Below are 24444 nucleotides of genomic sequence, written 5' to 3'. Positions count from 1 at the left end.
AATTTTTGGACGCTACCCTCGCGACAGTGCTTCTAGCCACTTCAAAGAGAGCATGCGTGCAGAGTAACCCTGTTTGCAGTGGTCTTGCAGGCACTTGAGCGAGGAAGCGTTTGCAGGATCAGGCGACCAGCCTGCTGTTTTTTGTGTAGGCCACATAGCAAAGGTGTATTTCTGTGCAACGGTGTGAGACTCAGCACGTGAGCCAGCCTGATGTTGCCCGTGGACTTCATATCCGGTCTTTCTGCGTTATCTCTGTTTTGTATTCCCTCCCTATATTGCAGCGTGCAGGTATTTCTGAAGATAACCGTGTACCTAAAAAGCAACCTAAGACCTTCATCTAACTGACGAGCATCCCATCACCCGTAGCCAACAAGCACAAGTAGCAGTATATACACATCTTTTAAGAAAAACATGGAATTACTTGGCAAAACCTTCAGGCCACTTGGAAACCCACTGTCTGAAGAAGCTAAATTTACTGAGTGCTCAAGTTTGGAGTCCATCACTGTCAGTGGATTGTTTTGTATACGAATGATACAAAATTGAGTATTAAAACTGAAAGTTCTTAACTGTACTCCAGCCCTTTTGAGGCAGTGAACCTGTTCCCATCCCACCTGATGCGTAAGCTAATTAGCTTCTTGGCTAAGCAGTAATTCGGGGCAAGTGTGTACAGGCTGCCTGTGCAGGGACTCTTGCATTCCTCTTAGTTTCACAAGCTAAGGAAAGATGCTTCTCTTTGCTTGCGAGGTTGTTATTGCTCCATGCCAGTTAATTGAGCTATAGCATTATAGCCACTCATCAAACAGTGGTGAGTGGCTCACTTGTCTAAGCTTGTTTATTTATTTATTTTTTAATACTGAGAAATATTTGCATGCTCTACAGAAATGTGCTGCTTTGGTTCCTGACAGCCTGGCAGTATTATCATTTTAAATTCTTCATTAATCTCCATTCCTCACAGGGGACTGGCAAGGTTCCTGTGCATGACTGTGTGATGTTTAAGACAGAGGCCTCTGTTACTGGTTTCCTACACAATGCCCTGCAAGCATGGGCCTTTTCTTCCTTAAGTAGTACCTATAAATTCCCCTTTTATGCCCATTCTTGATGCAACACTATTTGCAATTCCTGCATTAGTTCTTCTGTCAGTTCTAGACTCAGAGTTTTGGCTCAAGAACATACAAATATAAACTGATTGTGAATAAATTTAGAGTAGAAATTAAGATAAAGTACTAAACTGATAGAGCTACGATGCTCAGCAACAAACCTCCAGAACTATGAGCATTGTTTCAGCCTGAGAAATTTACCCCACAGTGGTTCCTTGAAACAGAATTGCTCTAGAACCGAATTTTCCACTTAAAAGGCAAGGTGTTTCTAGACTTTGCCATTAGGAGCAAAGCCCCAGCCATGCATAAGCCAGTATAGTTTTGCAGAGATTTTGGAAGTCTGAAATAAACCGAGTGTAGCTAACTCTATTCAACCCTATGCATCGTAACAGATTTAGGCTAACCCCCAAAAGACGTCTGTTTAAAGTGTCCACAGAACCTATTCCAATTTTAGCATAAGCGATCAGATAGTATGATTATGCTCAAAGCCACAAACCGTGTGTGTGTGTGTGTGTGTGTAACCCTCTGGCAAAACCTTCTGGCTCTATCACAACAACTTTTTCAGTGCACCTCACTAATTTCAATACAAGAATCTTTGGCACACTGAAAACTGAAATTGCTGGGAGAGCCTAGCACAAGGAGAATTTGATGTCCAAATAAATAACACATGGGCTTCAGTACCGATTGTACTCTTCATTTTTATGTTTCGTTACAGAAAAAAGTTCAGCTCACTGGTTCTGCCATAGAGTTTCCAGCTTACTTGGAAAGCAGATTCCAGGAATCCTGCCACCCAAGTTAGTTGCACAAGATTCTCTTTGTTAATTACAAATAGTAGGATAGAACTGGGGGAAAAAAAAAAGTCTTAATGCTAATAGTTGGTATGTAAAGAAAATCAGCTAATTGGCCAGAATACAGTCATAGCGTATCTCAGTCCACCTTTTGTTCTGGATTTCCAGGCTGATTCCTAGTCTGCATCCACACTAAAATTAGTAGTAGTGAATCGCAAATGCTTTCAGTGTGAACTGTGGCCTTCCTTCATTGGATCGGTAGAATAAGCTTGTATTGCTGTGATATAAAACTGTGTGTGTGAAATGGTTGCCTACAGAATTACTTCCTTGAACGTTTGAAGGAGTTAAACATGCACAGATTGAATTTGTCTGTTGAGAAAATCTGTAATGCAGAGAAGGAGAATCTCAAGCTGGGTTGTATCTTTTTATTAAAAAAATAAACACCTCCCCCCTCCCCTTACATTTTTCCAGTTGAGACAAAAGAAATCTTTGGGTGGAAAGGCAGCATCACATTGCATAATAAAAGCCTTTTTATGCTCTAATAAAAAGAGTTGCTTAGGGCAACTTTTTTTTTTTTTTTTTAAGTCAGTGATGTTATTGGTATGGGGGGGGACAAGGAATCTTTAACTTTTCTTGTGCAATACTGGGAAAAGAGGCTAGAAATTGCTTTAGTTATCTGCTATCTTAATGCTTGGTTTAAAGGTTCTTTGCTGCATATTTGCTGGCAGCTGTTTTCAATATATCCCTCTTGAGCTAAGTCACCAGTTAAGAATTTGACATTAGATGTTTTTTTTCAACCACCATCTTGAAGTACCCTACTGCACAACACAGCCTTGTTCCCTAGTTAGATATTGTTCATGTGCCTTGGAATTGCTGTTGACACCTCAAGTATTTAACTTGCAGATCTCAGATAATTTTTGTAGGGTGTGGATGTGTGCCATAATAAGACCGAGACAGAAGTATCCACGTCTGCATTCCTTCACAACATCTGTTTGTTTTATTTTTTGCAACATTCCAGGGAATTAAGTTAAATTATACATCTCAGTGAATACTTTTAATTTCACTAGTTTATTTTGTTATAGTTGCCTACTCTTAAAATACAAGCATGCTGTGTGTAAGAGTATGTTCCATTTCTTTTGCATCATCTGCCTTTCTCTTTAGGACACCTTTGGTAGTAGATTTAACTCCTTCTTGGATAACACACCTAAACACACGTTTTTCCTGTATTTGCTGGATTCTTCACTCAATAGTTAAAGTTTTTCTAGTGCTTTCTGTCCTAAAAGGGGAAAAATAACATAATTAAAGAATGCTTTGGGAATTAGAGCTGGGCTCTGCAATATATTTCTGGCATATACTTTGGCAATGTCCTTCACTTCTCTCACTTTCCCAATCTGTAAAGTAAAGCTAATACCCTTATACTGAACATTCTCAGAGTCATTTTTGCGGCATAGTTCACTGATGTTTTTAAAGCCATAGCACCTTTCATCAAAGGATTTCTACTGAAAAAGGAGCCCTTAACACAGGGTATCATCATCTGTGCTGCAGCTTTCATTCTTAACAAAAAATAAAACAATGGAGTTAAAGAATTAGTGGGTTTTAATCACTATTTCACTTGGAGGCACAGATGGGACAGAGCATTACTTGGCAACATTTAATCTGGAGCAGAAATTGTCATGATTAAAGCAGCAGCTGGAGTACATTGTTAGGTACAGGGATTTTCTTTCATCCTAAAGGGATCAGAATTGCTTGGCTCTGGTAGAAAACAGGGAACTACAAAAGAAAAATATGAAATATTGGTCAAGGTTTATTATTCCTAGTGTCCTGTCTGCTGATTAAAATGATGTTTTCAATGCTTTCCTCAGAATTATTTTGGAGGTGAGGAGAGTATCAAGTGATCCAGCTTACTGAAGAGGAGACTGAAGCCATCTCTGAGAAGAGATCTTGGACTTGCGGGAGGAGAGCCGTGTGTCCTCCCATGTGTCAGAACTGCTCCTCCTTACTAAGGAAGTCAAAGTGAAGGAAATAGGTACGTGCCACTTCAAGTAGGATTTCAAGAGAATCTCATTCCAGGCCATTTATCAGGGCCTGAATTTCTAGATTGGTAAGGAGGCCTGGAATGAGAAGGATTTTGACTCTCTCTTTTTTAAAGCTGGAGAAAGGCTCTGTCTGCCTGACACATCAAGGCCTTGTATTATATTGACAGATCCATGCAGTAGGCTGTCTCGGCAGAGGAGACTGAGTAGTTATAGAGACGCAGAAGAAGTGAGACTCTTCATTTCTCCTGACTCCTGCAGTCTGTCCCTGGTTTGGCCAGGAAACAAGCTATTTGGGGCAAGTTACCTTTTGCTAAGGGATGACTTTATACAGAAGAAGAGTCTCAAAATAAAGTGAATACCACTGTGTATTCTGCTATTGAGGCAGAGCTGCAGCTCAGCCAACAAGTAGAGCGCTCTCTGGGATGTTATTGTGGACTATTCTGGCTCTGCTTTTAGTCATGTGTCTGAAAGGTATCATGAATTTTGGCTATTTCAATTCATGCAAGGCCAATGGGCTTAATTTTCAGTAACAACATATTCCTGACTCCACTGGGAGACTGACCATGCTGTAATCACTGTTGGATTGAATCCACAGGCTGCTGAATCTGTACTTCGGATGTGCTTGACATTAGCTCTTTACATTTCTTTCATTGGTACACAAGGCTTTTTGCTGTCACTCTGAGGTCTTTTTCTGTGCCTTAGATCAGACAACTCTTTTTCATCCTCTTGCTTTTGCATGCATTCAGATGATGATATTTAGATGTGTGAGGATTTGGTTGCCTTTGTATAGCAGGAAGTCCTCACAGAGTCTTCACTTGCACTAATATGTAGTATTTTCTTTAGCAGGGAGACAAAGTGCTGATCTGACTCTGGGTATTTAATAACTCTTAAAAATCTGCTGGTTAACCAGGTATTCATTACTTACTTTAAATGATCCAAGCTAAGAGATTCCTTTACTTCCTCTGATACGTATATTATCTTAATGGGCGTCTGCTTTTTTTAATTCTTTCTTAAACCTGACAAATTGCTGATTTCACCCTTTTATCCTTGTCTGCCTGCAAACATGGGAAATGTGTTTTGTTGTTGGTAGCCATAAGTGTAGAGCAAACAGGGCTCAGGCATTTTTACCGTCTTCCTGTGAATTATAGGTCTCCTTTCTGCCTGAAAGTAGCCTGGCTGTCTGATGTATTCAACATGTATTCTTACAGCTTACAGTTGATTAATATTCCTATAAACTTGCAAGTCACCTTTCATCACCTTTTGAGGCTTTGGCCCCTTAGCATGCAAGGCCTTCTCATGTTGAAGGGCCTTAATGACCCCTATTGTTATGGGAACCTTTGGTAACCTAACCTGCGTTTTTCCTTATTTCAAGCCATTGCTCTTAAATGTCTCCTGCTTTATCCACTCAGGCGCTAATAACTGTGTCTCCTCTCCGTAGGTCAAGGGCAGCTTTTACATTCTACCCAAAAGGCACCACAGTTTGAGATGAGGAATTCAGAAGAGCAAGCAGCTACGACAGTTTTACAGCGCCTGCTGCAGGAGCAGCTCAGATACGGAAACCCAAATGACAACCGTAACCTTCTTGCCTTACATCAACAAGCCACAGGAAATGCCCCCCCTTTCAACAGCACTGGGAGTCCAGCATCTCAGAACGAAGGGCTGAGCTCCCAGGACCACCAGCTTGTGACTCATGCTGCCCGTCAGGAGCCCCAGGGCCAGGAGATACAGGTGGACAACAGCATCATGGAGAAGCAGCTCTCCCCGCGACTTCAGAACAGCGAGGATCTCCCGACCTATGAGGAAGCCAAAGTCCAGTCACAGTATTTCAGGGGCCAGCCACATGCTAGTGTTGGGGCGGCATTTTATGTAACGGGGGTCACCAACCAAAAGATGAGGACTGAAGGGCGGCCCACAGTTCAGCGTGTGAGCCCAGGGAAGGTCCACCAGGATGAAGGACTTAAGGACCTCAAGCAAGGACATGTCCGCTCCTTGAGTGAGAGGCTGATGCAGCTGTCCTTGGCCACCAGCGGTGTCAAGGCCCATGCGCCTGTCACGAGCGCGCCGCTCTCCCCCCTCTCTCCGCTTTCTCCTCAGCAGTCAAGCGACCCTTATAAAAATTCTGGTTCCAATGAGTTCTACAAGAACTCGGTGCAGCCCCCTTCCCAGCCCAACTTGAAAGGGATGGAGCAGCGGGGTCCTCCTCCAGAGTATCCTTACAAAAATGTGTCCACCCCATCCATGAACTGTAAACCTCAGGACTCGGGACATTTCTATAGTGATCATCGCATGAGCCAGCAGGGAAGATCTGATGGGCCTATGATGAGGTATCAGCATCCCCCTGAATATGGGTCAGTCAGGTAAGCAAAACCTTAAAAAAAGACTCTGTGACATTCAGCCGGATAAGGAGAGAGAGTACAAAATTCAGTCCATTCTCCATTCCCCTCCCTCCTCAGGCAGAGATCCCATCTCTGTTATGTGAGACGGCATATTGTGTTCAGCTACGGACTGTGTCTGGAAGGACTGTAACCTGTTCCACTAGCTTACCTAGAGAGGTCTGACACCTTTTTTTTTTTTTTTTTAAGCCAGCTTGATAGATAGATAGATATTTTTATGGCACGGAGAAGTTTCATGCAGCTCCAGAGCCCTACAAAAGGCTTGTTAAAAAAGCCAAAGCTGTGGTGTGACTCACTGAAGAAACTTGCTGTTACTTATTGCACGACTAAGCTGTGCTTTAATTATGTCTGCCAAGACAAGATTTTTTAGGCTTAAACTGCACCTAAATGCCACTTAGGAAAGGAGAAAGTGAATGAAAGCAAGAATGGTGGTGGTGGTGGGGGAAATCACCTGAGCTTCCTTTAGAGTTTTCCAGATTTCATTTTCAGTGGCCCCCTGAAAGCGTGGGAGTGGAGCACGGAGCGTGCTTTGGGCCTCGTCCCAGCCTTGCTTGTTCAGCGTTTGCTGATTTGCCTTGCCTCGCTTGAAATCCCAGCCCGTCCTAGTTTCCACAGGAGCAGAAGCTAACTTGGGCTTGGGCCGAACACTGAAGTGCATGTGGGTGAAGGTGAGGTTTTATTCAGGCGGGCTGAAAATACGGCTCTGCTCCGTACCGTCTTATTTCTGTCTACGGCCAGGTGGGACTTCAGCACGGTGATTTTGGCCTGGCTGTGAAGCTGAAAGGGTGATAACAGAGCAGCGATGGGAGGGCGTTACTAGGAAAGTGAATGGTGCGAGGGCTCTGCGCATTTGTGTTTGCACATTTGTGTTGCGTTTTGAGGGCAAAACCAGTGCGTTTGGGAGCGGAGCCTGAGCTTTGGGGACTTTGAATTGGCTGAGGACCTTCCCAGTCCTGTGGGGAGCTATTTTCAGAGTTTGTCCACCATTGTTTGTGATCTGAAATGACTTCAGCAGCATACAAGCCTGATGAAAAGGCCCTTTGATCTGGCTAAATAAATAATAAAGAGGCCAGGAAAAGGGGAAGTAAAGGGCTTTTGGGGGGTGGCCTAGTGATTGTAGAAGCTTGTTGAAAAGGTTTTTGAAAATTCATAGGCCTCGAATCTTTGTGCACACAGGAAAGGGAAACAAACCCTTAATGGCTATCCTGCATCAGCAATACTCATAATATTATATATAGCGTATCTGAGCCGTAGCCGGCTTGCTGTGTGAGGGAGAGGTATTTGAAAACACGCCAACAGTCAGCTCCTCTAGACAGGGTGATTTTTGTCTGTATTGGATGGATCCTGGCTGCTTAGAAAGAAAAGGGGGGGAGGAGGAGGAGGAGGAGAAAGGTTCAGCTGGCAGGATTTCCAGTAGGGGAAGCAACTGAAATTTGTCTTCAAAGCACTGGGAGTCTAATGAGGTTACTTTTTAACCTAAATAGCTGCGCGGCGAAGAGGTTTCCTTTGCAAGCAAATGCTGAGGCAGTAGAACAATTGCAAGACTAATCCATAAATTACAGCGCAGCGTAGCAAGGGCAGGGAGCGAGTCCTCAGGCCCCCTCCTTCTCCCACACACTTTAAGAGAAACTGTCATTTAGACAAGAAACCTTCTGTGTTACTAAAGGTGCAGCTGGGTAAGGGCTTGAGGATTTTAAAGGCGCACAGCTTCTGGGAGTCCATTTCCCTCGCACCGGGCAGCGCTAACGAGCGTCTTTGCAACCTCTGGAGGCCTGAAGGATTTTCAGCCGCTCCAGTTTTCCTGCAGTGGAGCTCTGTGTTTATCGGGATTAATTTGGACTGTTAACCGTGTGCATTTTTTGAACCGTATGTCAAGGAAACAAAGCCCCTTCTCTCTGCTGGCGAAGGCACACCCTTTGCTGCGGGTTTTTCCCCTCATTGTTCGGTGGAATTTGAGGGTGACCTACCAGCGCGGTTAAATAAAACTTGTTGAGCAAGATAAACATTGGGGAATTCACAGCACTCGCGTGATTCACCCTCCCCAGGCTGGGAAAGGAATGGGCTGCGTGGTGAGCTCAAACCAGTCTGCAAACAGTTGGCCTCACCTGCTCTTGGGCGGTGTAACTTTGGGAACACGGATACATTCCTAAGGATGTCGGTTTAATGTAAATACTGGGCACGCCGGAGGCATCTGCGCTGTTATTTGGAGATTTTAAAGCTCAGAAGAGGGCTGGCTGTATGGGAAGCTCCAAAATCCTAGTCTCTCCCTATTACATCAAATGCACTTTTGTGTTAGTGATGGAAATAAACATTCAGGTCAGAGCCCCTGACGTGAGGAGGAGGAGGAGAAGGATGCCTTGGGCCTGGTGTCCTGCATGGTCTCCGTGCCCGGCAGGACGGTTAGACGTGGGGGAGAAGGGGCTGCTTTCCACGACGTCTCAGCTTGGAGGAAGCAGTCTGCCTCTCCGATTCAAGCGCCATCCCCTGTTCAGAGCCCGAAAGACAGAGCTCTTGCTGGGGGATTAATCCCACTGGCTTCCCAGAAGCTTTCCGAGAAGGAAGCCTGCAGAATTTGTCCCGTAATTAGTAAATCGCTGCTCTGCGCCGCGTTCCCTGAGCAGCATCAAAGCAGGGGATAATCAGGTATGACGAGGAAGCAGAACAAAACCACGGCCGTTTGGTTTCGGCAGTCTAATCAAGCGGAGTCTGCCCCCTCCTGTAGTTAATGTTTCCCGGGTTGCGCGGGAGGGCTGCGGGAGAGAGGGAAGCTGTAACTGCTCGAACACGGCACAGGCAGGGGAAACCGGGAAGCTGGAAAAGTTTTTGATGAACCAGAGACCTTGCCTGATCTCTCTATTCTTCAGCCGTCCCCACTTTCCTTCTCTCCCAGCACATCTGCATGGCTTGAAGTTTGCAGTCCCGGCAGCGTCGGGACTCCTAATGGCTAAGTTTGCTTGCAGAACTGCCCCTACCCCATATCTCTGCCTTCATGACTTGAAAGCTTATGTGACCCTTTTAGTTGCAGAGCCATGAATCCAAGTGTGTGCTTGGCCCACGTGGTGTGTTTCTCTGGTACATGCCAGAGGGTTTAAGGGAAGCAGAGGTTCTTGTGTGGTACAGTCTTCAAGATGAAGTGGCCCTTAAAATTACATTTTCAAACTTGAACACTTGTGGGAGTTATTGCACTGATTTCCCCCCTCATTTGGGTTTAAGATCTTTTTCACACTGAGGCAAATTGAAAGATAGCGAGTAACTTTTATTTTCCATGTGTGTTGAGGGTCTTCCTGCATTTTTCTATGAAGTGGTTAGACTGGATTTAATTTTAATTGCTCCTGCAAGGTTACTTGATTACTGATTATATCACATGGAGGGAAGTTTCTATTGCCGTTCTATCAACAATTCTGTTGGCTGACCCAGTAGTGAATGATACTTTAAAATTTTGGAGTCTTATTTAAAAACCTTGAAAAGTCCATTTTGGTTCATTTACCTTTCTAAACCTCCGAATCCAAAATTGGGGTAATGGGGAATAAACTGTGTAATTCTCATGTTAATCTGAGAGATTTCAGAGCCAGATATTTTGAACCCACAAAATACATTTAAGTGTTTTGTCAGACAAAATTGAAAGTGGTGGTGATGCTAAAAAAAATTCTTTGAACACATGCAAAAGTTCGCATGCAAGATCTTATAAAGCTGTTAGTTGTCACTTTGAAGTTTCTAGGTAAAACAACCCATCTTTCAAAAAATATATTTCCTTGTTGAATTATCTCATTTTGCTGGGAATATAAAAGCTTTTGTGACAGTTTGGGAGTTGTGCATCAAGCCAGTTCCAGAGCTGATAATGCAACAGAACTAGTGGCTCCAAGCTCTCACGTTGTGGCTTGAACCCACAAGATTGGTATAATTTCAAGATGTGAGAGGCTGTGTATGTGAGTGCCAAAATGCTGGAAATTTTGGAAATGTATCTTGTTTAGAAACACTCAGCCTTGATTTCCTAGAGTTCTTCTTTACAATAAGTTTTAAAAAAAAATCATTTCCAGGTGTGTCAGTACAGACTGTCCCTTCAGAATTTATCTGCTGCTGTTGCTTTTCTTTGGCCACCTTTGCATTCCTGTTGGGAGTGCTCAGGCCCTGTGGAAATCACAAGGTGCTGCCTGTGCTTCCTCTGGGACGGCCGAATAACGAGGTGCTTTTAGTCAAATAGCTTCAACTGTTTAACATTGGCATCTAGATAGTCCTTATTAGCTTTATAACATTAACACACTGAGATCAGTGGAGTCAGTTAGCCTGTTCTAGTAATTGCTTCAGGTTCTTTTAGACTTTACGAGGGTATTTTGTGGGTTCAGAATTGGAAGGGTGCTTTTTTGCAGCTATGAGGCAGACTGGCAACATACCTATTTTGATCCAACCTCTTTAGGTCACCATAGATTAATTGTCACAACAAAGTTATTCCATTAACGTTTATGACATCAAAACAGAGCACTATGACGTTACGTAAAGAATAAGGTCAAGGAGCCAGGTGATTTCTGAAGATGCAAAGTTAGCACATAGCCTGGGTGAGGAAAGAAAGTGGCTGGAAACCATCTGTGATAAACTAGATGACCTTGAGCATGTCACATGGCCTTTGTGCCTCATTTTCCATTATGAGAACTAACAAATAAAAGTAATGAAATAAATGAACAATAAATAGAGCTGACCTCCCAGGAGAGGAAGAGCCAAGTTGCTGCTACTAAACTGAACATTCCTGAGGAAATTAGTTGCACATCTCTTGTCTGCATGACCCTCGAGATCCTCATGCAGCGTATGATCCTTCCTGGGGAAAAACAGCTCTTGAAATGACTCTGCTGACAAGGAACACAGTCACTGGAGTGTGAGAAAGAAATAAACAGTATCTAGAGCAGTAATTCTTTATTTTTCCCTACGTGGTTTGTTTTCCTGTTAGGGGGATGTTTCTGTCCTAGTCTCTTAGCAAGGATACTTGGCAAATGTGCCTTCTTGGCTAGAACGATGCCCAACACTGGAATAGCAAACCCTATACTGGGCTCGGTGTGTACGATCTCCTACATGCCCTGCCAGCCAGATGTGATTAATACAGCTGTTTCCTCTTTGGCTGGATATGGAGAGTTGGTGCATTCGCTCTGCACGGAACAGGAAGGATGATGCTGAGTGTTTGCACAGCAACCAAGAAGCCCACCGTGTAACCCTTTAGCTCCTAGTTCAGTTCCGTGCTTGCTGTTATTGATTGACATGTCGCTGACACTCCTGGTGTGGTGGGAGAGCTGTGCTGGGGGCTCTCTTGTGCGTCCCATACCCCAAGTGCACTTGGAGCAAACCCACAGGGTCCTTGGAGGTGGCCGTGGTGAATGCCGACAGCAGTGTGGCACCATTCAGCACCACCTACGGCCAGGTGGAACAGTACATGCTCTTCCAGCTGCAGGGTTGAACTGAAGCCCACAGGGTGGGAAATTTTATCAGGAGTGTGTCAGAACACATTGAACTGCTAGGCTGGGTTTGCCCCAGCCTCAGCTCTGTGCTCAAGAAGGGACTGGCTGTGGCTTAGAGAGGGAGAGACTTCAACTGCTAAAGTAAAGAACATGCTAAGAAGTTAAAGGTTGAGCGTCTTAAGAGAAGGAAGCAAAGCCTGCCTCCTGAGGTTGTCCAGCACAGTAAACCCACACGATGTTCTAAGAGTGGATGCTTCCTTGGCTAACACAGCAGAAGTTGAGCCTGGGATCTCCAGGGATTGGGAAATGGGAGCTGGTGAAGCTCGAGTGAGTTCTGTAACAGACTTGTGCATGATGCAGATTGCTAGATCTGTCTTTGATATCCTACAGAGGTTATTGTTAGGAGCAGTAAACACACCTACTGCATAGGTCTGAGAGAGCTCCTGAATCAAAAGTCTACTTCTGACTCTTACATTGGCTTTCACATCCTTTAACTCTCTCATTTTACCAGGCTGCAGCTTCTTGGTTGGCATTTCAGAATGCTTGGACCAATGGTGCCTAGCATAGAAACAGAGAACTTAGCCAGTTCCTTTAACTGTGCATCCTCTGAACTGCAGGAGAACGTTCGTTGTTTCTGCATGAGAAGTTGTGCATTTTGAGACAGAACAAAACAGCTCATTCCTAACAGTCTTCTGTTTAGTTGTTTTATCCACAAAGTGTGAAAAGAAGTTATAAAAATAATTCTGGTCAGTAGTTGTTGAGGGAGTTTCTCCTAGTGTTTCTGTACAAAATGGACTTAGGAGGAAAGACCTTCATATATTTAGAGTTTATTTTCTGATAGCTGTTTGATTTTGAAGCTTTTTAAAAAACCCCAAACATTAAAATGAGGAAAAACTCATGTATAGGTCTTGTGTGTGGGATAACCTGTTAGGAGCTACACAGGTACCTGCCTTCCACACCTTGTCACTTGATTCATACATCATCCTCTGCATGACTTTCATGGAGCTTCTGCTCTCTGTTTTGTAGGCAGAACCCAGATGTGCAGCTGCAGTTACAACAGAGACCACCTCACCACCACAGCCCGACTTCTTCCTTAACGTCCTTGGGATCTTTGACCTTGCTTCAGTCTCCGCCACCATCCAGGCTATCCCCTTCCCAGCATCAGCAACCTCTGACTCCAAGCCAGGGGGATCCTGCCATTCTGCCACGGACCCAGCAACCATTCTTGTCAAACCAAGTCCATCAGGGAGATTTGTACCGATTATGTCAGCCCTTCCTAGGCCCGCAGCAGCAGCAAGGCGACTCCTATTCAGTAATGTCCAGGGCTCAGCAGATACCTTCCCCATATCAGCAGATGCAAGTAGATCCTTTTGCCATAGTTTCCAGGGCCCAGCAGATGGTAGAAATCCTGTCAGAAGAGAACCGGTCTTTACGACAGGAGCTGGATGGATGTTATGAGAAAGTAGCCCGGTTGCAGAAGGTGAGTGTTCTTGGATATTAGGTACTCTCCTGTGTCTAATACCCTCCATAATTGAATCATCTAGTCTGCATTTGTTACATTGCTTGCTTAAGGGACCGATTAGCTACTTTAGAGCCTCATATATCTACACTGATCAGTCTGTATCCTGTCCCTTTGGGTGGTAACTTAGCTTCATCAGAAGATACCATCGAAGCCCTCAGTTTTATTCTAACAGGTGGCTGACCATGCTCCAAGCAGCATCTTGAAGAGGCTGGCTGCTTGGCTTGCTTGCCTAAAGCTGGTGTTCTTGTTTCTAGGATAGCAGTAGACCTCATCTTCCCGTCAGTCTGAAAAGGGTTTAGAGAGAGGTCTCAAACCATAGTCACTCAGGGGGGACAACAAGGGACATTGCTGCAAAACTAGTTGGCAGGACAGTATGTAAGAAAAGTACTGCTGCTCTGGCCACATTAGAGACATTTGGACCTGCAGGACTGAAACTAATACATTTTTTGGCACTGAAATTACTTTAAAAGCGCTCTCTCAATACCACACAGCTTCTATGGAAACTTAATATGCTGTTTGGATCAAACTGTTTGCCACCTTTGGCTTTATGAAGGGACTAAGTGATGCTAAAACCCTTCTCCCATATGTTTTAAAAAATTCCAGTGAGAGCTATCACTAACACACATGTGTAGAAAGGCTTTCAGTGCAGCCTCGTAGAAATCGCTTGTTGATGAGCAGTGGTTTAAAGTTGTGCGGCAGGTCAGCTTGGCCTTTGCCTTGCAGCATGAGAGGATTAGTGGCGCTTGCAGGTTAGGGCTTTGGGGGCCTTGCAGTGCCCTTTGCACCGAGCATTCTCCAGGGCCATAAAAATGTGTGGCTGATGATAAAACATTTGTTTGAGTTCAGATGGCCAGTGTGGCTTCCCACACTGGTTCATTCCCTGCATTACCTCTTTCCAGTGACATGTTCGTTTTGTTGTATTTTTTTTGGAAGGTTCCTGGCCAGGAAGTGCTTTAGTGAAATGTTTGACAGCTTCCTGATAATGAAAGGAGGATGAAAATGAACTCCTCTCCCTCCCCTTGTTGATCTTTACTGGAGACAGGGCTGATGGGGTTTGCTATTGCATGGATCCACACTTCCATAGCAGTGCAAAACCACGCCGCGTGAGAAGAGTTAGAAGTGAATCTCCTTCTGCCTTGGGAGAACAGTTGCTTGCTCAAGATCATATTGAGAAGCTTTACACTGAAGGTTAGAAGGAAGGAGAAAACATTTTATTGCAACTGTTCCCCTCTTCCCCTGCCCCAACACAATTTAGTAAATAGAATATTTAAAGACTGCTAATGAAATTGTAGAATTGTGAGCACAGAACATCAGGAGGTTTTATTGTGAACTTTAGACCATAAAAAATACAGAGCTGCAGAGTTCATCAGTAATGCAGAATCTGGCAGTAGCATTTTTTTTTTTAGCATAGTTTTGTCTGCTTTTCTTGTTTTATTTTACTTATTCAACTTGGTATCATGTTAGCTGTTTATATAATTGTTTTTTGCCCAAACTAACAGTAGTGCCAAACTGTTATGTGCTATCCCAGTCTCTTAAAAAAAAAAAAAAAAAAAAAAAAAAAAAAGGCAGATGACATTTGTGCATTTTCAATTCCCTGGGGCAATTCCCGGGGCAAACAGAGCTAGTGACTGGAAGGAGAATCCAGATCTTTTTTTCAGCCTTTGGCTTTATAACAGAGGATCCCTTGCAAATCTGAGGCCCCGTAGTTTTACGTGATGTATAAGTGTAGGTGTATTTTATCTCAATAAAGAAAAATTTGGAGCCTCAGAAGGAAAATTACTTTCTAAGTAAAATGTATTGCTAGTGATAAAATAGTAAGTGCTTGTTTTCACTTCCACTGCAGCTGGAAACAGAAATTCAGCAAGTTTCAGAGGCATACAAAAACCTGGAGAAATCATCCTCTAAGCGGGATGCCCTGGAAAAGGCCATGAGAAACAAGTTGGAAGGAGAAATTCGTAGGCTTCATGATTTCAACAGGGATCTGAGAGGTGAATGAAGTAAAACTTTTCTTCATGCGTTTTTATTTTGTTGTTGTTGTACTTACTCAACAGGCCAGTGCTTTGCTGCGGGATTCATTGTGTCTGGCACAAATGGAACATGACAGGATACTCAGGTATACTCAGTCCGGGATTTGAAGCAGTTGCTGGAAGTTTGGAAAAGACAGGTTTAGGAGAGTGCTGTAGTCTCTCACTACCAGCCTGTTTCTCATTGAGAAGAAACATGTGATAAGTGTGATAAGCCAAATACCATAAAACAGATGCAAGCCTGGAATTCTCTCTTGTCTTACATCCTAGACACAATTTGTACAATTTGTTCAGTTTATACAAATGGAAAGACGTTTTGCTGACTGCCTAATCCCACACCAGGCACGTTCACTTTATTTCCTGTCCAGTGACCCCTTCGCACTGACATACAAACTGCAGACTGTTCTTCCTGAAGTTCTTGTCATTTCTTATCAAAGCAGGCATCTGTTTTTTTGGATCCCCCTCTCTTTTCCAGGGTGAGATATTATTAGTGTCTGGTTCTTGCTAAGAGGCTGAGGAAGCACCGTGCCTGGGAATGGAGAGTGATGCTGAATGGTATTTGACCTTAACATGGGTCAAAGTTTAAGTGTTACAGTTTGAAAGGCAAAAAATGCTTGTGATTTTAGATGTTTAGAGGTCTATAATGTGTTTTAAAATACAAGTTTAATTTTTTTATAAAAACCTTCTGATTGCTCTACACATCATCTGCTCTCACTGTCCTTAGTCTCTTATTAGACCATGTTCCCAGAAACTGTTTTGCATCTAAGAAGTAAGGCCATACAGTGTCCAGTGCTATCGAGAAGGACAGTACACAAAGGCTTGCATTAAATAATCTTATTCATAATAAAATTCATAGCATAAACATTTCATTTATATGTTCATAGTCTGATCTAAACTTCTGATAGCCTGCAGCAAGCAGAACTGTTAAACTATACTTAGGATTTTATGTTTTTCCCTAAAGTCAGATAATTGAACCACAGTAATTTAATCTTCTAAGTCTTATGATTGAGTGGAGGATTATAGGGGAATCTTTTAATTGCATGGTGAGATTTATTTGGGTGGAAAAAATAAGTGAGATGTTTGAAATGATTCTTTATAAAACAGATGCAATACAAAAGACTGAAATGAATCTGTTTCTTGTACTGAAGTCTATGAAGTGGCTCAACGTATTTGTAAAGATAGAAAAAAATAAATTTCTTATGTGTTATAATAGTTTAAAGCAATTTCTTTGGAATTCTGCTTAATCCCTTTTGACTCTTTGTGAATGTCTACTCAAGGACATGATTAGAAACATTTCAAAAGTGTTTTTACTCTTGACTGTGTAGAATTCGGAGATCTGTTCCCCTAGCTTGCATTAGAAGCCTCCTGAGGAGGCGTGACTTCATTCTTGAAAGTTTTTGATTCTTCAGTGTTTCTTTTGTTGCAAAATTCTGCAGAACGTATGGAGACAGCCAACAAGCAGCTTGCAGAGAAGGAATTTGAGGGGTCTGAAGACAATCGGAAAACCATCTCTCAACTCTTTGCACAAAGTGAGTTACATATTTGTTATGGGTCACTATAAATGCTCTGGTCAATCTGGGAAGGATAAAAAATACAGCAGGTTAGCATAGTTCGGATCTGTCAATCTGTCAGTTTTTTACTCAGACGGAAATCGGGCAGCGGCTTTCCAGAACCGGCACTGGAGAAAGGAGGTGGAATTCAGCATTCCCTTTCTGTCAGTGTGTAAAATCCATCTGATGGCATTTATTAGCGATTTCAGAGCAAATAGCGTGCAGTTACCTTGCAAAATTAATGTTTACCCCATAACGTGCAGGATAATTTGTGCACCTAATTTGTCCCCTGCAAGCTTTGGGCTTAAACCTTACCAGGCTGGCAAGAGTCTTGGCATGAGTTAGGGCCGATGGGCCTGGGACCCTGAAGGTCTCCCATCTCTTTCCTCTTTAATTTGGCTCTGCCATATCCATTTCAGCAAAAATAAAGGGGATTAACACTGCCTCCAGTATGCTGGGCTGGGTGAGGGTCATGGATTCTGTCCACAGCAGGGGATTTATCACAAGGCAAACCAAAGTGACAAATGCGAAATGCTGCTTTTTCTTTGTACTGAAATGTCTTGAGGCTGACAGTAGTGAGCCAACTTTCCTCTCATCCCATGGTGTACTCCACCCTTCTTACAATGCTCACTTTTCTCCAATTGTTATATAAAAGGTAATGCAATAAAATTGCAAAATAGAGAAGATTTTCCATGGTGCAACACTCATTGCTGCTTCTCTGGCAAATGCTGGTATCCCTCCCTGGTGTTGTCTTTAGCTTATTCCTTATGGCTTAACATTGCCAATGGATGGCTATCAGGGCATGAATTCAACTCTCCTGGTGGTGGTGGTAAGTCTGTCAGTTTAGTCCAGCTTTTAAACTGAGTTGGTGGACTTTGAGATTCAAAGATGCACCCAGAGAGGTGGGAAGACATGTTTTGTTGCTTATGGTATCTCTCCAAAAGAAGGCCAAAGCTGTGAGGCCTTACATGCCACTACGCATTTGGGATGAACGTGGAAACCTCTCATCGCTGCTCCAAAAGCCTAGCTGCAAGCACTTACAGATTAACAAACAGACTGTTGGCACTGATTGATACCTTCTGGCGTAATGCCACCCTGTCTCATCTCTACCCATCTTCTGCAATATGCTGTAGCAGGCTGACGCTGGCAGCAACTCATCTCCTGGATGGAAGAGAAATACTGGGGTGGGGGAAATGGGTAAAAGAATAGGCTGCTGGTAATATTAGTCTCTAACCCTGTGTTCTTACGGCATGAGCTACCTCTGAGTTGTGATCTGAGTTTGCTCTGCAGGGTTCTGGAGCGCTCTGTTTGTGCACAGCTTGCTTTTGCAACCTCTGTGTGGGCTGCACAGCTTCCCTAGCAGAAGGGAATCTGCAGCTATGCCGTCTTGCTAAAGCTTTGCTCTGGGCTCTCTGCTGGCAGAAGAAAGGGAATAATTGTGGTCCTGTAAATATAGTTATGCAGATGCTTGCACAAACGGGCCTGTGTACTCCATATGCAGTCTCTCCTAACACCCAGGATCTAGTTCCTGTTTTTCAAGCCTTCCACTCCTTGTCCTCATTCCTTTGTCGTGGGATATTGGTTTCTGGAATGCAGTTTCTCTGGTGTCATCAGCGCTGGGTGTAGATCACTCCAGGGAGTATTCTGTGGTTATGTAGCCAGTGAGTGTGCTAATGTTATCATTGTAGCTGGCTGGCTTGAGCTGAGAATGACAACACATGCAGAGGACATCAGCTCTCTGTTGTGGCTTTGCTTTACACGCTTGTGTGATAATTTCTCCAGTCCCCAGATATTTTGTCCAGTTTATTTTTTCTAATGAAGTCAGTCACCCCGTTCTTGAAACGGTGTAGCTGCTCCCACCAGGTCCAGCTCTTTCTGGAGAGCAGCTGAAAAGGAAGTGTTGCTGGGTTTGGAGTGGTTTTAAAGCTTTGGGCATGAACTCGCAGTGCTGGGCAAAAGGCTTTCCTGGACTGCAGGTCTGCTTTGACCAGGGCAGGTGCCTCAGTTCTGGCCCAGAGAGTCATTTTTAAGGGCAGCAGAAGAGGACTGAGGAGTTTTCATTGCTCACTTGTTTCCTGGCTCCTCTTGTGAAACTACCAGCAAAGTGGGACAAGTGGGTGGTACTCCGAGAAGGAGGACAGCTACCCCAGGCAGAGCCGCCTTCCTCTTTGTGGGATCAGTGTGGAGAAAAGGAGCACAAGTCTTTCAGGCACAGAAGTCTACCAGCTCCTCTCCCCAGCCTGGGATATTAAAATTACTCAGTTTGTTTTCCAGTGCTGAAATATCAGAGGTGAAGAGGTGCCAAGTTTCACTAGCCGTCTGTATAATCAGAGCAAATTGCCTAACTGTACTGAGTGATGCACCTTCTACCCCTCCTCGCTAGCACTGTGGCGCATTGTTACTTGAAGTGCCATGCCTGTTTTTCAGGGTTGCAAATTCTTCTCTTCCTTGAAAGCCAGGCACTTTTTTCCCCTTAGCAATAGATTTGCATTCTCTTTTTTAGGGAGTTCCAGTAAAAGTTGCCCCGTCTTTCCTTCACCTGTGAAGTGAAGGACTCCTGAAAGCTGGGTAGAGAAAGACTGCTGTCTATTGACAGTTCTAACTTTATTTTGATAGACAAGGAAACACAGCGGGAAAAGGAGAAACTGGAAATAGAACTGGCTGCTGCACGCTCCACAAACGAGGACCAGCGAAGACACATCGAGATCCGAGACCAGGCCTTGAACAATGCTCAGGCCAAGGTGGTGAAACTGGAGGAGGAGGTAAGGATGCTGGGAGAGAGAAACTAGGATAGCTCCTGTTCCAGTAAAAGTGACTGTGGGAATAAGTTTGTCTGGTGCAAATTAGGAGGAAATCTGCTTGCTTCAAAGCTGTTTATATCGGCTTAGCTTTGTGTTGGTTAGCTAAACCACTGAACTACGCACAGATAAGCCACAAATCTCTCTTTCCTTGGAAGAGCTTTTGTCTAAGCAGCCACATTGCATTTTCTTTTTGTTTTAACTGATCAAAGTGGGCTGGAACTGAAATTCCGGCCCTGGTAACCTCCTGAACTTGGCAGAAGTTGGGTCTGGGTGGACTTTTAACTAATAGCAAAGGAGCCCAGCTTGTCCCCTTGCCAGGTGTTCCTCTTACACCGGGTTATCGTGGAGCACAGCCATGCAGATCGTGGTGTGTGCCCAGCATTCATAACAAGCTGCGCATGACCTTGGTTGTTTTCTCTCCCCTCCCTTCCTCCCGCCCTCCCGAGAGGGACTAATGCATTTGAGCTGCTTAGCTGGGCAGCTTTCGCAGCAGTGTCTTTTGCAGCCTTGTCCCTGCCACTCACGCATGGCTCCCACCTCCCTGCCCTTCTGTGTCATAGTGTCCGTCCTCTTTCCTCCTGCCTACTCCTTTCCTCTCCAAGGCTCCATTTCCCGCTTTCAGCCTCTGCTTCCTTTACTCCTACTCTTCCTCCATAGAGAGCCTCTGGAGGAAATCTCATGACCAAGCAGACTTCCTCCACTGCAGATTTGTTGTCTCCTCCTTCAGTTCTGCCATCTGCCTGCCTACCAGCTCTCACCACCTCCCTCAGTTGCGCACAGTGCCTACATCCAGCTGCGTCTTGCCATCTTGGAGATGTTGCTCAAACCCTCCCCTTGTCTGCTTCCACTCCACTCTCCATTCAGGGTCCCCTGCTCCAGCAGAGGATGCTGCTCAAATAAAGTGAGCATCCTCCTCTCGTCTTGTCTGCCTTCCTCCTATCTCCTGGCACAGATGTAGCCATTTCTTAATTTTAGTCTGCTCTTTTGTAAGCTCTGTATTTGCCCCAGTACCCCTTCCCCTGAATCCCCCTGTCCATTTCTTTTCCTGCTGTCCCTCATTTTTGTCCCTTGCAGGACACTTTTAATCACTTCTGTTTCACAGCAGGCCTCCCTCGGTCTCTCCCTTCCTGGATCTGCTCTGCTCAGGCAGGTGCTGATGCAGGGTTACCTGTCATCATGCTTTGGCCATATCAGCCCCTCTCCCCAATTCCCCGCCTTGCTTCCCTTTCTCCGCCACATCAAATACAGGCTGTTGGTCTTTGCTTTCCAGGACCCTCATGGTTAACCCCATCCTGTTGTTTTCTTTCCTTGTTGTTGTGAGGGTGTCTTCTACCAACTGCCCTGTTTTTCCCCCCCTCCCACTGAACAAGCACCTCAGTGCTTTCTCCCAGGCTGCCTTCACCTTCTCTGCAAGCACCGGCAAAGCTGCTTTGAGCTGTTCTTTGCCGTGATGCCCATGACAGGGTTGGCGGTGGCTAGCCACAAAGCCTACTGCCTCTCATGCTAATGCAGAGTTTGTCTCGCTTGGCCTGCGCCGCGTGTGTGCTCCCGCCTGTCAGCTCGGGTCCTGGGCTTGGGCTCTGAGCTCCTGGGGCAGGGAGCTTTCATTTCTATAGCGCTTAGCGTTGCCAGGCCCTGCCTCGTCTCTGGGGAACCAGCTTCTCTATGTATACAAATTACAATAATAAAAAACAACAACCCCCCCCCCCCCCCCCCAAGAGCAGAGTCAGAAGAAGCTTAAATATCGCAGGCTGTTTTCAGCCCCGACATGCGCAGCTACAGGTCCGTTGATTTCCCTAGAATTGCAACATCTCCTGGCACAGCAGACTTGCACCTCCGTTGCTCAGGAGGAAGGAGATTATTAGGTGAGGATAGTTTAAACATGAGGTGATTCTGTTTGTATCTAAAGCTGTTCTGTCATTTGAGCCTGCAATATATTGGGCTCTTTGGCTGTCATTAAGAAACTCTAAAAATCTGGTGTGAGATTAAGCACGCAAGACATCCTCGCGGCTTCTGTGGAACTATGCGCCTGCTTGGAGTCAGCACGCGTACAGGTGCCGTGATCAGCCAGGGCCAGCACGCACAGCGCTCGGCTAGGTCGAACCTCTGTGTAGGTGCTAGTATTGGCTTCCTCGAGGTGAAGTTGGAGCCTTTAGAGGCAATAATAATTGTATGAATTTCTTCGTATGTTGTATGTATATTGCATGTATTTCTTTTTAAAAGACTGCCTCATTTTACCAGAAGAATTGAATATGGTGCTGCTGCAAAATACTCTGCCTAGGTAAAATAGTAAAGTAAGTAAATCTGGGCTAGGTTGCACAGTACCTTAAAAAACACACAAATGTGCATACGCTGATTTTGAGTGAAATGCCCTAGTCTTGCTTGCATGAGGGCTTGGGGTCATTTGCATCCAACCTTTGCTCGAATCCCAGGGTGCTCAGGAAGTGCCACCCTTCCTGTTGTAGATAAATATGGAAGCGTCTCAGGGAGCAGGAATTAACTCTGCTTTTTCCTAGAGGTGAGGGGAAATAAAGGGAAAAAAGAAGGGGTGAAGAGTCACTTTTGCAGGTTTCCCAAATCACTTTTTAATGAAATACGATTTTAAAGCATTTTTTGCCTCATTAGCATTAAATTGTGGGAACTTCTCAAGTCCCTGAGCTGTTTGGTAGCTTTCCGAAAGACAGCCAAGCAAGCTGTTCAGTGCTCGGAGCACCGTTGAAAAAGAACTCAATGTCATCCTGAGTTAGTGGCATTCAGTGACCAGGATATATGAACAATTTGTCAATTATTTCTTTTATTCCTGCCAGCTTCATTTGAGTTGCTAGTCCCTGCAATTGTCAGGAATTTCCAAACTCGTCCTGCAGAAGAGGGTGGAGTTTCTTACGCTAGGGTTTGGCAGCCACTCTGGCTCGAGGCCTGAGGGGGGTGTGCATATTTCAGTTGTTGCATCCTGTAATGTGAGTTTTCAGCTTTTTTCTCCTTCCTTTTTGACTTCCTATTAAGCAGAGTTATCCTGCCTTGTATTCACCAGATTCTTTATTAAAAAGAATATTTTGTTTCCATTTTGAGTGCTCTAAGCCACATATCGCTATAGCTGAATTCAAATGTTGCTGTGGAATCAGAACTTCCAGATTCTTTTTAAAGTCCTGTGCCTGTATTGCCAGCTTGGGCAAAAACACCCATAAGTAAAATACAGCTATTTGTCTACTCCTACGGATCACTGTGAGATTTTATATGTGTTGGATTCTAGTGTCCAAGATAGAGGGAAGAAAGAGAAACATGGATGCTAAATGTTACGGAGGAAAGGAATGCTCTTGGAGATACCTAAATATAGTGTGAAGCAGTCAAAAGCAAAAGCGGACATTCACAGCGTATTTTCCCCAGTCTGTTAGGAACGGTGAAATGACTTTTCAAGTTTAGGATAAGCTGCCATTAAAACTAGGTAGTGTGGAGTTTATTTCTGCAAAGTGGTAAAATGGGTGAGAGATCATGGGTATTTAAAACAAACTTAAATATGTCTACAAACAGACTTGCAAAGTGTGTATATGTTGTATATGTAATATTTAAACTTTATGACTTCTCTACTATACATAAAGATGTGCAGTAATATAACCCTTATTTTCACTTTTCCATTTTCATTCTTCCCTTTACTAGATGTTTCACAGTAATGCTTAAGTCAGCAGCCCATCAAATTTGTTTCTAGTGAAGTGTTAGTCTGTTCTTTTTTTTTTAAATCAAAACTTTAGATTATTTTCATTACACACAATAAATTTGAGATAAGTTGAATACATTTGAAGTAAAACGCATGCTGGCTTAAAAATATATATTGCAATCAGAACTGGTCAGCGGTAACAGTACTATCAACTAAAAGTTCTCCTTTTTTGGAGCATGGATTGCCATGGTAGCCTCAATTTTGCTGTAAACGTTTGAATGGCTGCTGTGCGCAGCAAGCGCGTAGTTGGTGGACAGTCACGGTTGGCCTCTATGTGGGAGCGTTTAAAATAGTCACGTTACCATGCGTTAGCCAGCATCTGCCAGCATACACCCTAAGAGCCTTCAGCAAATGGAGCACGATGTTAAACTTCCCTTTGCTCTGAGCCACGGGAGAATTGCAGGGTTTACGGAACGGAGCATCCTGACCGGTCTGCCAGACTCGAGATGCAGGCTGGCTTCTTCAGAGCCCTCACCAGGCTTGTAATACTGCACCACAGAGGTGGTTTAATGCCAGATGTTTTACCTAACCATAATTGCTGCATGTAGAGGGTACAACTGCTACTGCTTTTACACTTTAAAAGCAATTTTTAGAGCTCTCATTGAGTTTGGTCACTTCTGCTTACCCTAGTTGATTCTTACCGTGGAAGACCACGCTTCAAGTTTTTTTGTTTTTTGTTTTTTAAAGATATATATTTATTAGTGTAACTTGTACTCCCTTGCGCCACCACTTCACAAATGCCTTAAGTTTTGAAAAATAGTGACTACCACTAAGATATAAATATCCATCCACTCTGCCATCTTCACACACACACAGCAGAAAGCAAAGCTCGACATCCCCACTACCAGAGAAGCACTGGGAAGGGGGGGAAGGGAAGCAGAGTGAATGAAATATCCTTCCTCAAAATGGCTTCAATTTAGAGGCTGTACGATCCTTCAGCCATCAGAATTCAACATAAACCAGATACCAGAGCTTAGATACTATATTCATTTCCCACTCAGCTATTGTGGAGAGAAATAGTGCGCTATTTCTGACAACACTGGGAGTTCTGTCCGGGGGGAAAGGCAGAACCATTCATTT

General features: G+C 44.1%; 1 protein-coding gene across 3 annotated transcripts in view; it reads left to right on the top strand.

The window, feature by feature from the left end:
* AMOT (angiomotin) overlaps positions 1 to 24444 on the top strand; it is a 60294-nt gene that overhangs the window by 21916 nt on the left and 13934 nt on the right. For 2 of the 3 annotated variants that reach the window (XM_067304328.1, XM_067304326.1), the window contains exons 2-7: positions 3748 to 3911; positions 5360 to 6278; positions 12782 to 13235; positions 15121 to 15265; positions 16738 to 16830; positions 19468 to 19613. In XM_067304328.1, the coding sequence (XP_067160429.1) occupies positions 5407 to 6278; positions 12782 to 13235; positions 15121 to 15265; positions 16738 to 16830; positions 19468 to 19613 (1710 nt within the window). In that variant the 5' untranslated portion in view covers positions 3748 to 3911; positions 5360 to 5406. Of the gene's footprint in view, positions 1 to 1812; positions 1892 to 3747; positions 3912 to 5359; positions 6279 to 12781; positions 13236 to 15120; positions 15266 to 16737; positions 16831 to 19467; positions 19614 to 24444 lie in introns of all 3 variants that reach the window. The other variant, XM_067304327.1, reaches the window with a different exon arrangement.

This window comes from Apteryx mantelli, chromosome 13 (assembly GCF_036417845.1).
Source record: "Apteryx mantelli isolate bAptMan1 chromosome 13, bAptMan1.hap1, whole genome shotgun sequence".
In the NCBI taxonomy this organism is placed as follows: Eukaryota; Metazoa; Chordata; class Aves; order Apterygiformes; family Apterygidae; genus Apteryx; species Apteryx mantelli.
The sequence above is the reverse complement of the archived record's forward strand: the minus strand, read 5'-3'. Positions and strand labels throughout refer to the sequence as shown.